The sequence below is a fragment of the Echiichthys vipera genome, assembly GCF_963691815.1.
Source record: "Echiichthys vipera genome assembly, chromosome: 8".
In the NCBI taxonomy this organism is placed as follows: Eukaryota; Metazoa; Chordata; class Actinopteri; order Perciformes; family Trachinidae; genus Echiichthys; species Echiichthys vipera.
In genome coordinates, this window is record NC_139833.1 from 27,501 (window position 1) to 42,500 (window position 15,000).

Here is a 15,000-nt window from a genome sequence, read left to right on the forward strand (position 1 = left end):
CCTCTGATCTTTGAACATTTATGTTTTTAATGTTTTTAATGTTTTCATGTTAAACTGAAGCTTTGTTGCAGCGTCGTCGTCGTGACGATAAAGAATCAAACGTTTCTTTGTTGTTCGTGAAACGAGCGTTTAAAGTTTAAACTTTAAACTTTAAACTTTAAACTTTATACTTTAAACTTTATACTTTAAACTTTGGGTGTGAGGGGCCGGGCGGGTGTGGGGAGACTCTCAAACCCCCGGCTGAGCGCCGCGGTGTTGGAGTTGACCCCGGTGGACCAGAGGGTGGCCTCCTTACGCCTGCGGGTGGTGGGGGGGGGGCTCTGACTGTTGTTGGTGCAGATGCAGCGAACAGCAGTTCAGAGTCTGGGGCCTTCTTGGAGACCCTGAATGGAGTCCTGCATGGGGCTCCAGTAGGGGACTCCAGAGTCCTGCTGGGAGACTTCAACGCCCACGTGGGCAACGATGGAGACACCTGGAGAGGCTGATTGGGAGGAACGGCCTCCCTGATCTAAACCCCAGCGTCTGGTGTTAGACTTGTGTGCTGGTCCTGGATCCTCTTTAACAAACACCATGTTGGAACAGAAGGAGGCTCAGAAGTGGACCTGGTTCCAGAGCACACTAGGCCAAAGGTCCAGGATCCATGAGCTGCATCCACACATGCTGAAAGCTCTGGGTCTGGAGGGGCCGTCCTGCTCCTGGTCCTGGTCCTGGTCCTGGTCCACACGTCTCTGACACACTGGTGGAAGTCTGGGACAGTGCCGAGGGAGTGTCAGACCGGGGTGGTGGTTCCTGTTCAGAAAGGGGGACCAGAGGGTGTGAGCCAGTTCCAGGGGGATCACACTCCTCAGCCTCCCTGGTGAAGTCGACTCCAAGGTGCTGGAAAGGAGGTTGGTCCTGTAGAACCTCAGACTGAAGAGGAACCAGGTGGATCCAGTCCTGGACCTGGACCAGGACCAGCTCTGCACTCTCCAGGATCCTGGAGGGGGTCTGGGAGTGTGCCCATCCGGTCTACATGTGCTTTGTGGATCTGGAGAAGGCCCATGATGTTACTCCAGGGAGGAAATGAGTCCTCACCCCAAGTGAAGGAGTTCAGCGACGGTGGACGGGCACAGCTGAGAGACGTGGAACGTGGGGTGGATCCTGAGTGAAGCAGGGAGCTTGAGGCGGACCGCACTGGGGCCGATGATCGCCTCGACCTCGAAGGGACCGATGAAAAACATGGTCCAGCAGGAGGGAAGCCGTCTCCGTGACTGACGGCAGTTTAGTCAGGGGAGCAAAGTGAGACATCTCAGAGAAGCGATCAACAACGGTCACAATAGTGTCGTTACCTTGGGAGACAGGAAGTCCAGTGACAGAGTCCAGGGCGATGTGAGACCAGGGTCGACCGGGCACGGGGAGAGGGAGGAGAGGACCAGCAGGAGGACGATGACAGGACTTGACTCTGGCGCAGACGGTGCAGGACAAACTCCCGGGTATCCGTGGTCATGGTCCTCCACCAGAAGTGACGGTGCAGGAGTGACGGGGTCCTGGTGACCCCGGGGGGGCAGGCGAGGCGAGGGGAGGGTCCCCACTGGAGCACCTGGGAGCCAACACAGGGGGGAACAGACAGACCACCACCGGGGTCGGGGTCAGTGCGTTGCGCTTGTCTCACCGTGGTCTCGATCTCCCAGGCGAGAGCGGCCATGACGCCTGATGAGGGTTTGATGTGGTCCGACCCGGTCTCCTCAGCAGGTCCCAACTGACGGGAACGAAGTCCACCGGGCTTCACCAGAATTCAGTCTCTCAGCCGTCCGGATGACCACCAACGGAGTCTCTGCCCCCCCCAGCCAGCGTCCCCGCTCCTCTAAGGCTGATTTAACCACCACTTACTCACGGTTCCCAACGCCATAGAGAACTCAGAGGAGCGGGACCCGAATGAAGGGTCCAGGGACGACCCAGAGGAGCGGGACCCAGAGGCAGACACGGGACCAGAGAACGACTTCAACAAATATTTAATGAGTAAAAGAAACAAGAGTCCGGTTTCAGGGAGAAGGTGCAACAACGAGACACGAACGGGCAGCAGACGAGGCTCAGCGTCGTCTGTGCTAACGTTAGCTGCAGCGTGCTCAGCGTCGTCTGTGATAACGTTAGCTGCAGCGTGCTCAGCGTCGTCTGTGATAACGTTAGCTGCAGCGTGCTCAGCGTCGTCTGTGCTAACGTTAGCTGCAGCGTGCTCAGCGTCGTCTGTGCTAACGTTAGCTGCAGCGTGCCCAGCGTGGTCTGTGCTAACGTTAGCTGCAGCGTGCTCAGCGTCTTCTGTGCTAACGTTAGCTGCAACGTGCTCAGCGTCGTCTGTGCTAACGTTAGCTGCAGCGTGCTCAGCGTCGTCTGTGCTAACGTTAGCTGCAGTGTGCCAGCGTCGTCTGTGCTAACGTTAGCTGCAGCGTGCCCAGCGTCGTCTGTGCTAACGTTAGCTGCAGCGTGCCCAGCGTCGTCTGTGCTAACGTTAGCTGCGGCGTGCCCAGCGTCGTCTGTGCTAACGTTAGCTGCAGTGTGCTCAGCGTCGTCTGTGCTAACGTTAGCTGCAGCGTGCTCAGCGTCGTCTGTGCTAACGTTAGCTGCAGCGTGTTCAGCGGGCTCAGAGCTAACGTTAGCTGCAGCGTGCTCAGCGTCGTCTGTGCTAACGTTAGCTGCAGCGTGCCCAGCGTCGTCTGTGCTAACGTTAGCTGCAGCGTGCTCAGCGTCGTCTGTGCTAACGTTAGCTGCAGCGTGCCCAGCGTCGTCTGTGCTAACGTTAGCTGCAGCGTGTTCAGCGGGCTCAGAGCTAACGTTAGCGGCAGCGTGCTCAGCGTCGTCTGTGCTAACGTTAGCTGCAGCGTGTTCAGCGGGCTCAGAGCTAACGTTAGCTGCAGCGTGCTCAGCGTCGTCTGTGCTAACGTTAGCTGCAGCGTGCCCAGCGTCGTCTGTGCTAACGTTAGCTGCAGCGTGCTCAGCGTCGTCTGTGCTAACGTTAGCTGCAGCGTGCTCAGCGTCGTCTGTGCTAACGTTAGCTGCAGCGTGCTCAGCGTCGTCTGTGCTAACGTTAGCTGCAGCGTGCTCAGCGTCGTCTGTGCTAACGTTAGCTGCAGCGTGCTCAGCGTCGTCTGTGCTAACGTTAGCTGCAGTGTGCCAGCGTCGTCTGTGCTAACGTTAGCTGCAGCGTGCCAGCGTCGTCTGTGCTAACGTTAGCTGCAGCGTGCCCAGCGTCGTCTGTGCTAACGTTAGCTGCAGCGTGCCCAGCGTCGTCTGTGCTAACGTTAGCTGCAGTGTGCCAGCGTCGTCTGTGCTAACGTTAGCTGCAGCGTGCCAGCGTCGTCTGTGCTAACGTTAGCTGCAGCGTGCTCAGCGTCGTCTGTGCTAACGTTAGCTGCAGCGTGTTCAGCGGGCTCAGAGCTAACGTTAGCGGCAGCGTGCTCAGCGTCGTCTGTGCTAACGTTAGCTGCAGCGTGTTCAGCGGGCTCAGAGCTAACGTTAGCTGCAGCGTGCTCAGCGTCGTCTGTGCTAACGTTAGCTGCAGCGTGCCCAGCGTCGTCTGTGCTAACGTTAGCTGCAGCGTGCTCAGCGTCGTCTGTGCTAACGTTAGCTGCAGCGTGCTCAGCGTCGTCTGTGCTAACGTTAGCTGCAGCGTGCTCAGCGTCGTCTGTGCTAACGTTAGCTGCAGCGTGCTCAGCGTCGTCTGTGCTAACGTTAGCTGCAGCGTGCTCAGCGTCGTCTGTGCTAACGTTAGCTGCAGCGTGCCCAGCGTCGTCTGTGCTAACGTTAGCTGCAGTGTGCCAGCGTCGTCTGTGCTAACGTTAGCTGCAGCGTGCCAGCGTCGTCTGTGCTAACGTTAGCTGCAGCGTGCTCAGCGTCGTCTGTGCTAACGTTAGCTGCAGCGTGCTCAGCGTCGTCTGTGCTAACGTTAGCTGCAGCGTGCTCATGGATGAATGATTCACTCGTGATCTGAACCTGTTTGTGTTTTTAGACTGAGAACAGGAAACATGACTGAACACCAGGAGGTGAGACACACATACACACACACACACACACACACAGAGACACACACACACACACACACACACACACACACACACACACAGAGACACACACACAAACACACACACACACAGAGACACACACACACACACACAGAGACACACACACACACACAGACACACAAACACACGCACACACAAAGACGCACACACACAGACACACACACACACGCACACACACAGACACACACACACACACACACAGACGCACACACACACACAGAGACACAGACACACACACACAGACATACACACACACAGACACACACACGTTGTGACAGTGCACCTGTGTTCCAGACCAGCGCCGTGCTGCGAGCGTCCAGTCTGCCGCTGGTGCGCTCGGCCCTGAGGTCGGTGACCTCTGTGTACTCAGAGGTCAAAGGTCGTTACCCTCTGCTGCGTCTGGTGGGAGGAGTCGCAGAGGTCGGAGTTCGCAGCGTCTCCAACGTCGCCGTGACGCGAGCCACGCCCCTCCTGCAGAGTCTGGAGCCGCAGAGTACGAGGACACACACACACACGTTACAGTGCTAACGTTACCGTTAGCACTGTCAGCATTAGCACTGTTAGCATTAGCACTGTCAGCATTAGCACTGTTAGCATTAGCACTGATGCTAGCGTTAGCACTGATAGCATTAGCATTGATGCTAGCGTTAGCACTGTTAGCATTGATGCTAGCGTTAGCACTGTCAGCATTAGCACTGTTAGCATTAGCTCTGTCAGCGTTAGCATTGATGACAGAGTTAGCACTGTTAGCATTAGCATTGATGTTAGTGTAAGCACTGTCAGCATTAGCACTGACGGTAGCGTTAGCACTGTCAGCATTAGCACTGATGTTAGCGTTAGCACTGTTAGCATTAGCACTGATGTTACCGTTAGCACTGTCAGCATTAGCACTGTTAGCATTAGCACTGTCAGCATTAGCACTGTTAGCATTAGCACTGATGTTAGCGTTAGCACTGTCAGCATTAGCACTGATGTTACCGTTAGCACTGTCAGCATTAGCACTGTTAGCATTAGCACTGTCAGCATTAGCACTGTTAGCATTAGCACTGATGTTAGCGTTAGCACTGTTAGCATTAGCACTGATGCTAGCTGTGCTGTGTTGCAGTGGAAGTTGCCAACAGCTTCGCTCTCGTCGGTCTCGAACGTCTGGAGAAAAACTTTCCCATCCTGAACCAATCGACCGACGAGGTTCGTGCTCACGACGACATCATAATGTTTGTTATTGTTGTTATTATTATTATTTATTATTGTTCACATCATAAATGACTCAGGTCTGATCCACTGGACCGTCTGGGGGGTTCTGGCTGATCTGAGACCTGCTCTCACGGGCTCTGGACACTCGTCTACGTCTCTTTCCTTCCTCTTCTTCCATCTTTGCCTCTCCGCTCTGAGCTGATGCTGAACTCTGTCCTTTCTCTCCTCTGTCCTGTCGCGCTCTGTACGCAGGAACGTGCACCACCATCGCGTCACCCCCGTCAACACAAACCTCCACCTTCACATGTGCACGAGTGGTTCACAGCAGCCATCTTGTTTCCCGTCTGTTGCGTCTCCAGACCTCTTCTGTCATCAGTGATCTGAAGCGTCTGATTCATGAAAACAAGAAAAATCATTTTCATTTCCAACAGAAACAAACGGCACAATAATTCAAAACTGGAGTTGAGTCTGGAGAGCAGCTCCAGATCGTCCCAACAACAAAGTAGAAGTCCAGCAGTCGGGTTGCCAGGTTGGTCAGACCCGGCCCAGCAGTGGGGTTGCCAGGTTGGTCAGACCCGGCCCAGCAGCTCCAGGAGAGCGGAGTCTGTTTGAGCCTGTTTGAACCCGTCCCCTCCAGAAAACCACAGCATCAAAACAAGGATTAGAGGAGTTTGACTGACAGTTAGCGTTAGCCGTTAGCCGTTAGCGTTAGCCGTTAGCGTTAGCCGTTGCAGCTAAGTGCAGATGAAAGTGATGTTAGCATCCAGGAGCAGCGTAGCCATGTGGGCGTGCGTTTGACCCTGTGTCGTCTCCTCGTGACCCCGTGTTGCCCCTGTACTCACGCAGGGGCAACACGGGGTCGTCTCCTCGTGTCGTCTCCTCGTGTCGTCTCCTCGTGACCCTGTGGCGTCCCCTCGTGTCCTCGTAACCCCATGTCTTCTCCTCCTGACCCCGTGGCGTCCCCTCCTGACCCCGTGGCGTCTCCTCCTGACCCGTGGCGTCCCCTCCTGACCCGTGGCGTGTCCTGGTCCTCAGGTCGTGGGTCACCTGAAGGACGCCTTCTTCCTGACGCTGGACGACGTGCAGCTGTGGGTGGTGGACGGCGTGGACGGGGCTCTGGATCAGCTGGAGCGCCTGTCGGACGCCGCTCTGACGGCGGTGCGGCTGCTGCAGGACTCGCCCGTGGGCCGGGCCGCCACGCTGGGATTGGACGACGTGCTGAGTCGCATCGAGGACGCCACCGCCTACTACATGCCCCTCCCCCCCACACTGCGTGAGTACAGGGGCATTCTGGGTAACTGGGCGAGACCGGGGGGGGGGGGGGGGGGGCAGGGGGGGGCTGAGATGCTCTGGTTCTTTAACTGCATTAATGTGTGTGTGTGTGTGTGTGTGTGTGTGTGTGTGTGTGTGTGTGTGTGTGTGTGTGTGTGTGTGTGTGTGTGTGTGTGTGGCGTGTCCGTGGCGTGTCCGTGGCGTGTCCGTGGCGTGTGTGTGGCGTGTGTGTGGCGTGTCTGTGGCTTGTGTGTGGCGTGTCTGTGGCGTGTGTGTGGCGTGTCCGTGGCGTGTGTGTGGCGTGTCCGTGGCGTGTGTGTGGCGTGTCCGTGGCGTGTGTGTGGCGTGTGTGTGGCGTGCCTCAGGGCGGGAGTGGGAGCTCAGGGTGCAGCAGTACGAGGATGAGGAGGAGGAGGGGGAGGAGCCCGGCCTGTGGACCCGGCTCCGCGCCCTCCTGCTGGGCCTCAGCCTGCAGCTCTACCACCGCGTGCTCAAGGTCCAGGAGCAGCTGCAGGGCGCCGCCAGGGCGCTGGGGGACGCCGCCGACAAGGTCAGTGTGCGTCAGTCAAGGTCAGTGTGTGTGTGTTCATCGTGTGTGTGTGTGTCTGTGTGTGTGGATGTCTGTGTGAGTATGTTCGTCGTGTGTGTGTGTGTCTGTGTGTGTGTGTGTGTTTGTGTGTCTCTCTGAGTGTGTGTGTGTGTGTGTCTCTCTGAGTGTGTGTGTGTGTGTGTGTGTGTCTCTCTGAGTGTGTGTGTGTGTGTGTGTGTGTGTCTCTCTGAGTGTGTGTGTGTGTGTTCTTCGTGTGTGTGTGTGTGTGTGTGTTTGTGTGTCTCTCTGAGTGTGTGTGTCTCTCTGAGTGTGTGTGTGTGTGTGTGTGTGTCTCTCTGAGTGTGTGTGTGTGTGTTCTTCGTGTGTGTGTGTGTGTGTGTGTGTGTGTGTCTCTCTGGGTGTGTGTGTGTGTGTGTGTCTGTGTGTGTGTCTCTCTCTGAGTGTGTGTGTGTGTGTGTGTGTGTCTCTCTGAGTGTGTGTGTCTCTCTGAGTGTGTGTGTGTGTGTGTGTGTGTGTGTCTCTCTGAGTGTGTGTGTGTGTGTGTGTGTTTGTGTGTCTCTCTGAGTGTGTGTGTGTGTGTTCTTCGTGTGTGTGTGTGTGTGTGTGTGTGTGTCTCTCTGGGTGTGTGTGTGTGTGTGTCTCTCTGAGTGTGTGTGTGTGTGTCTCTCTCTGAGTGTGTGTGTGTGTGTGTCTCTCTGAGTGTGTGTGTGTGTGGTGGTCTGGACTCTCCCTGACCCCCCTGTCCCTCAGGTGGGTCTGGCCCGGGTCCTGGAGCTGGTGGGGGAGCTGCTGCAGTACCTGCAGGGGCTCCTGGTGGCGCTGGTGTACCGAGCCGAGAGCCTCCGGGAGCTGAGCCTGAGCGGCATCAGGAGCCGGGCCGCCACGCTGGCCGAGCTGCGCCCCGTCCGCCAGATCCGAGAGCTGCCGGTTCGAGTCCAGCAGCTGCTCGGTGACCTGCAGGAGCTGTCCAAGATGCTGCTGCAGCTGGGGATCAACAGCACGCCGCTCTACAGCATGGTGAGGTCAGCACGCCACGGGATCAGACCCACGGGCTGGACGCACAGACGTGTCACACACACACACACACACACACACACACACACACACACACACACACACACACACACACACACACACACACACACACACACACACACACACACACACACACACACACACTCACTCCTGGCCCCTGCACCAGCTCCTCTCATAGTAAAGTCCATCACAGTGGAAGGAGCCCGTTGGTGCTTTGATTACACGTTAAACACGACGGCGCCCGTCTAAACGCGCTTTAACGCAGACCCGTTTCCTGTCCCCGTGTCCGCAGCTGCAGCAGCCGTCGCCTCAGGAGGTCGAGGACTTCCTGAACCTCGAGGACTTCGCAGCCGACGCTTCGTCTCGCCGCAGCTCCGCTAACAGCCTCTTCCTGAAGGCGATGGACGGACGTCCTCGCCGCCGCCGCAGCCTCTACTCCCGCGCCACCCGAGGCTCCGTGGGTCCCCAGAGCCCCGACCCCCCCAACGGCCGCCGCCGCTCCAGCGTGAAGGACGTCCCGGCCCTGGAGCCGGAAGAAGTGGCGTCCCCTTCCGACGGCGCCGTCCATCGCCGGCCGTCCGCCACCGACCTGCTCCTGGCGCCGCTCAAGCAGTTTGTGTCTCAGAGCCAGAAGGCCTTCGAGTACCTGAGCCCCAACGCCAGCAGCTCCCCCGACTACGGCGCCGCCATGAGCGACTTCTAAACGCCACGCTCAGGTCTCTGGTCCACGCTACACCCCCGCCACCGCCACCCCCCGGCCAATCACAGCCTCCCGTCTGCGATGGTCACACCTCTCTGCCTCAGCTGGCGTTGGTTTGTTCGTTCACGTTCAGCAACGGAGCGATCCGGAAACTCCGTCCTCCGACTCCGTCCTCTGAGCTGTTTAAATAAAGTTGCTCTGTCCTCTGAGCTGTTTAAATAAAGTTGCTCTGTCCTCTGACCTGTTTAAATAAAGTTGCTCTGTCCTCTGAGCTGTTTAAATAAAGTTGCTCTGTCCTCTGACCTGTTTAAATAAAGTTGCTCTGTCCTCTGAGCTGTTTAAATAAAGTTGCTCTGTCCTCTGACCTGTTTAAATAAAGTTGCTCTGTCCTCTGACCTGTTTAAATAAAGTTGCTCTGTCCTCTGACCTGTTTAAATAAAGTTGCTCTGTCCTCTGACCTGTTTCAATAAAGTTGCTCTGTCCTCTGAGCTGTTTAAATAAAGTTGCTCTGTCCTCTGAGCTGTTTAAATAAAGTTGCTCTGTCCTCTGAGCTGTTTAAATAAAGTTGCTCTGTCCTCTGACCTGTTTAAATAAAGTTGCTCTGTCCTCTGAGCTGTTTAAATAAAGTTGCTCTGTCCTCTGACCTGTTTAAATAAAGTTGCTCTGTCCTCTGAGCTGTTTAAATAAAGTTGCTCTGTCCTCTGAGCTGTTTAAATAAAGTTGCTCTGTCCTCTGACCTGTTTAAATAAAGTTGCTCTGTCCTCTGAGCTGTTTAAATAAAGTTGCTCTGTCCTCTGACCTGTTTAAATAAAGTTGCTCTGTCCTCTGAGCTGTTTAAATAAAGTTGCTCTGTCCTCTGAGCTGTTTAAATAAAGTTGCTCTGTCCTCTGACCTGTTTAAATAAAGTTGCTCTGTCCTCTGAGCTGTTTAAATAAAGTTGCTCTGTCCTCTGACCTGTTTAAATAAAGTTGCTCTGTCCTCTGAGCTGTTTAAATAAAGTTGCTCTGTCCTCAGCTGTTTAAATAAAGTTGCTCTGTCCTCTGACCTGTTTAAATAAAGTTGCTCTGTCCTCTGAGCTGTTTAAATAAAGTTGCTCTGTCCTCAGCTGTTTAAATAAAGTTGCTCTGTCCTCTGACCTGTTTAAATAAAGTTGCTCTGTCCTCTGACCTGTTTAAATAAAGTTGCTCTGTCCTCTGAGCTGTTTAAATAAAGTTGCTCTGTCCTCTGAGCTGTTTAAATAAAGTTGCTCTGTCCTCTGACCTGTTTAAATAAAGTTGCTCTGTCCTCTGACCTGTTTAAATAAAGTTGCTCTGTCCTCTGAGCTGTTTAAATAAAGTTGCTCTGTCCTCTGAGCTGTTTAAATAAAGTTGCTCTGTCCTCTGACCTGTTTAAATAAAGTTGCTCTGTCCTCTGAGCTGTTTAAATAAAGTTGCTCTGTCCTCTGACCTGTTTAAATAAAGTTGCTCTGTCCTCTGACCTGTTTAAATAAAGTTGCTCTGTCCTCTGAGCTGTTTAAATAAAGTTGCTCTGTCCTCTGAGCTGTTTAAATAAAGTTGCTCTGTCCTCTGACCTGTTTAAATAAAGTTGCTCTGTCCTCTGACCTGTTTAAATAAAGTTGCTCTGTCCTCTGACCTGTTTAAATAAAGTTGCTCTGTCCTCTGACCTGTTTAAATAAAGTTGCTCTGTCCTCTGACCTGTTTAAATAAAGTTGCTCTGTCCTCTGAGCTGTTTAAATAAAGTTGCTCTGTCCTCTGACCTGTTTAAATAAAGTTGCTCTGTCCTCTGAGCTGTTTAAATAAAGTTGCTCTGTCCTCTGACCTGTTTAAATAAAGTTGCTCTGTCCTCTGAGCTGTTTAAATAAAGTTGTTCTGTCCTCTGAGCTGTTTAAATAAAGTTGCTCTGTCCTCTGACCTGTTTAAATAAAGTTGCTCTGTCCTCTGACCTGTTTAAATAAAGTTGCTCTGTCCTCTGAGCTGTTTAAATAAAGTTGCTCTGTCCTCTGACCTGTTTAAATAAAGTTGCTCTGTCCTCTGACCTGTTTAAATAAAGTTGCTCTGTCCTCTGACCTGTTTAAATAAAGTTGCTCTGTCCTCTGAGCTGTTTAAATAAAGTTGCTCTGTCCTCTGAGCTGTTTAAATAAAGTTGCTCTGTCCTCTGAGCTGTTTAAATAAAGTTGCTCTGTCCTCTGACCTGTTTAAATAAAGTTGCTCTGTCCTCTGACCTGTTTAAATAAAGTTGCTCTGTCCTCTGACCTGTTTAAATAAAGTTGCTCTGTCCTCTGACCTGTTTAAATAAAGTTGCTCTGAGCTGTTTAAATAAAGTTGCTCTGTCCTCTGACCTGTTTAAATAAAGTTGCTCTGTCCTCTGAGCTGTTTAAATAAAGTTGCTCTGTCCTCTGACCTGTTTAAATAAAGTTGCTCTGACCTCTGAGCTGTTTAAATAAAGTTGCTCTGTCCTCTGACCTGTTTAAATAAAGTTGCTCTGTCCTCTGAGCTGTTTAAATAAAGTTGCTCTGTCCTCTGACCTGTTTAAATAAAGTTGCTCTGTCCTCTGACCTGTTTAAATAAAGTTGCTCTGTCCTCTGACCTGTTTAAATAAAGTTGCTCTGTCCTCTGACCTGTTTAAATAAAGTTGCTCTGTCCTCTGACCTGTTTAAATAAAGTTGCTCTGTCCTCTGACCTGTTTAAATAAAGTTGCTCTGTCCTCTGACCTGTTTAAATAAAGTTGCTCTGTCCTCTGAGCTGTTTAAATAAAGTTGCTCTGTCCTCTGAGCTGTTTAAATAAAGTTGCTCTGTCCTCTGACCTGTTTAAATAAAGTTGCTCTGTCCTCTGACCTGTTTAAATAAAGTTGCTCTGAGCTGTTTAAATAAAGTTGCTCTGTCCTCTGAGCTGTTTAAATAAAGTTGCTCTGTCCTCTGAGCTGTTTAAATAAAGTTGCTCTGTCCTCTGACCTGTTTAAATAAAGTTGCTCTGTCCTCTGACCTGTTTAAATAAAGTTGCTCTGTCCTCTGAGCTGTTTAAATAAAGTTGCTCTGTCCTCTGACCTGTTTAAATAAAGTTGCTCTGTCCTCTGACCTGTTTAAATAAAGTTGCTCTGGCCTCTGAGCTGTTTAAATAAAGTTGCTCTGTCCTCTGAGCTGTTTAAATAAAGTTGCTCTGTCCTCTGACCTGTTTAAATAAAGTTGCTCTGTCCTCTGACCTGTTTAAATAAAGTTGCTCTGTCCTCTGAGCTGTTTAAATAAAGTTGCTCTGTCCTCTGACCTGTTTAAATAAAGTTGCTCTGTCCTCTGACCTGTTTAAATAAAGTTGCTCTGTCCTCTGACCTGTTTAAATAAAGTTGCTCTGTCCTCTGAGCTGTTTAAATAAAGTTGCTCTGTCCTCTGAGCTGTTTAAATAAAGTTGCTCTGACCTGTTTAAATAAAGTTGCTCTGTCCTCTGAGCTGTTTAAATAAAGTTGCTCTGTCCTCTGAGCTGTTTAAATAAAGTTGCTCTGTCCTCTGAGCTGTTTAAATAAAGTTGCTCTGTCCTCTGACCTGTTTAAATAAAGTTGCTCTGACCTGTTTAAATAAAGTTGCTCTGTCCTCTGACCTGTTTAAATAAAGTTGCTCTGTCCTCTGACCTGTTTAAATAAAGTTGCTCTGTCCTCTGAGCTGTTTAAATAAAGTTGCTCTGTCCTCTGAGCTGTTTAAATAAAGTTGCTCTGTCCTCTGACCTGTTTAAATAAAGTTGCTCTGTCCTCTGAGCTGTTTAAATAAAGTTGCTCTGTCCTCTGAGCTGTTTAAATAAAGTTGCTCTGTCCTCTGAGCTGTTTAAATAAAGTTGCTCTGTCCTCTGAGCTGTTTAAATAAAGTTGCTCTGTCCTCTGAGCTGTTTAAATAAAGTTGCTCTGTCCTCTGAGCTGTTTAAATAAAGTTGCTCTGTCCTCTGACCTGTTTAAATAAAGTTGCTCTGTTGTAAAAAAACATGTTTTTTTTATTTTAGTATAAAAAAAAATTATTTAAGAATCAACAGATTTGAACTTGGCAGTTTCGTGGAAACGGGCTGAAGACGCCATGAGGACGCCGCCATGAGGACGCCACCATGAGGACGCCATGAGGACGCCATGAGGACGCCACCATGAGGGCGCCGCCATGAGGCCGCCATGAGGACGCCGCCATGAGGACGCCACCATGAGGACGCCACCATGAGGGCGCCGCCATGAGGACGCCATGAGGATGCCGCCATGAGGACGCCACCATGAGGACGCCGCCATGAGGACGCCATGAGGACGCCGCCATGAGGACGCCACCATGAGGACGCCATGAGGACGCCGCCATGAGGATGCCGCCATGAGGACGCCACCATGAGGACGCCGCCATGAGGACGCCATGAGGACGCCGCCATGAGGATGCCGCCATGAGGACGCCACCATGAGGACGCCGCCATGAGGACGCCACCATGAGGACGCCGCCATGAGGACGCCATGAGGACGCCGCCATGAGGATGCCGCCATGAGGGCGCCGCCATGAGGGCGCCGCCATGAGGACGCCATGAGGACGCCGCCATGAGGATGCCGCCATGAGGGCGCCGCCATGAGGACGCCATGAGGGCGCCACCATGAGGGCGCCACAATGAGGACGCCACCATGAGGACGCCACCATGAGGACGCCGCCATGAGGACGCCGCCATGAGGACGCCATGAGGACGCCACCATGAGGACGCCGCCATGAGGACGCCACCATGAGGCCACCATGAGGACGCCGCCATGAGGACGCCATGAGGACGCCACCATGAGGACGCCATGAGGATGCCGCCATGAGAATGCCACCATGAGGACGCCATGAGGGCGCCGCCATGAGGACGCCATGAGGACGCCACCATGAGGACGCCATGAGGGCGCCACCATGAGGGCGCCACCATGAGGACGCCACCATGAGGACGCCGCCATGAGGACGCCGCCATGAGGACGCCGCCATGAGGACGCCATGAGGACGCCACCATGAGGACGCCGCCATGAGGACGCCACCATGAGGACGCCGCCATGAGGCCGCCGCCATGAGGACGCCGCCATGAGGACGCCGCCATGAGGCCGCCGCCATGAGGACGCCACCATGAGGACGCCGCCATGAGGCCGCCGCCATGAGGCCGCCATGAGGACGCCACCATGAGGCCGCCATGAGGACGCCGCCATGAGGACGCCACCATGAGGACGCCGCCATGAGGCCGCCATGAGGACGCCATGAGGACGCCACCATGAGGACGCCGCCATGAGGCCGCCATGAGAATGCCACCATGAGGCCGCCATGAGAATGCCACCATGAGGACGCCGCCATGAGGCCGCCATGACGCCGCCATGAGGACGCCACCATGAGGACGCCGCCATGAGGACGCCGCCATGAGGACGCCATGAGGGCGCCGCCATGAGGCCGCCATGAGGACGCCACCATGAGGACGCCGCCATGAGGACGCCATGAGGGCGCCGCCATGAGGACGCCATGAGGGCGCCGCCATGAGGCCATGAGGACGCCGCCATGAGGATGCCATGAGGGCGCCGCCATGAGGCCATGAGGACGCCGCCATGAGAATGCCACCATGAGGACGCCGCCATGAGGGCGCCGCCATGAGGGCGCCGCTCTGAGGACGGACGCCGCTCTGAGGACGGACGCCGCTCTTAGGGTGGCGCCTGCAGCCGGACCGGCGTGGCAACAGTCTGGACTCCAGCTCCCATGATGCTCTGGGGCACTTCAGGCGTCCATCTTGAGAGTCTTGCTCCTCCGGTAGCGGACCGTCTCCTGCAGAGCCGCCCGCAGCCTTTTCCTCGTCTCCTTCAGTTTGGACTCGTAGGAGGTCACTTCCTGTTCCTCCGGCGCGACCTTTGACCTGTCCGGGCGTGTGTCTCTTCTCCGTGGGGGCCGTACGCCCTCAGCGCTCTCCTGCGGCGTTCTGTCCGACGGGTCCTGGCAGCGCGAGCAGATCCACCGCGACCTGCAAGACGAGGACGAGGGCGTTAAAACCGACACACGAGAGTCAGACCTGAGACACCAGAGAGGAGGAGGAGGAGGAAGAAGAGGAGGAGGAGGAGGAAGAAGAGGAGGAGGAGGAGGAGGAGGAGGAGGAGGAGGAGGAGGAAGAGGAGGAGGAGGAGGAGGAGGAGGAGGAGGAGGAGGAGAGGAGGAAGAGGAGGAGGAGGAGGAGGAGGAGGAGGAGGAGGAGGA

At 53.9% G+C, this 15,000-nt stretch overlaps 2 protein-coding genes across 3 annotated transcripts in view; one reads left to right on the forward strand and one right to left on the reverse strand.

Annotated features, from left to right (window-relative positions):
* The window catches only part of plin6 (perilipin 6), a 9,758-nt gene extending 379 nt beyond the window's left edge, over positions 1-9,379 (forward strand). The window contains exons 2-8 of the mRNA XM_083918102.1: positions 3,983-4,016; positions 4,350-4,548; positions 5,161-5,243; positions 6,285-6,522; positions 6,887-7,071; positions 7,822-8,088; positions 8,399-9,379. Coding sequence (XP_083774228.1) covers positions 3,983-4,016; positions 4,350-4,548; positions 5,161-5,243; positions 6,285-6,522; positions 6,887-7,071; positions 7,822-8,088; positions 8,399-8,809 — 1,417 coding nt within the window. The 3' untranslated portion in view covers positions 8,810-9,379. The remainder of the gene's footprint in view (positions 1-3,982; positions 4,017-4,349; positions 4,549-5,160; positions 5,244-6,284; positions 6,523-6,886; positions 7,072-7,821; positions 8,089-8,398) is intronic.
* A 4,803-nt stretch (positions 9,380-14,182) lies between these two features.
* LOC310950910 (uncharacterized protein) overlaps positions 14,183-15,000 on the reverse strand; it is a 22,378-nt gene continuing 21,560 nt past the window's right edge. For both annotated transcript variants that reach the window (XM_083918941.1, XM_083918940.1), the window contains exon 11: positions 14,183-14,770. In XM_083918941.1, the coding sequence (XP_083775067.1) occupies positions 14,530-14,770 (241 nt within the window). In that variant the 3' untranslated portion in view covers positions 14,183-14,529. The remainder of the gene's footprint in view (positions 14,771-15,000) is intronic.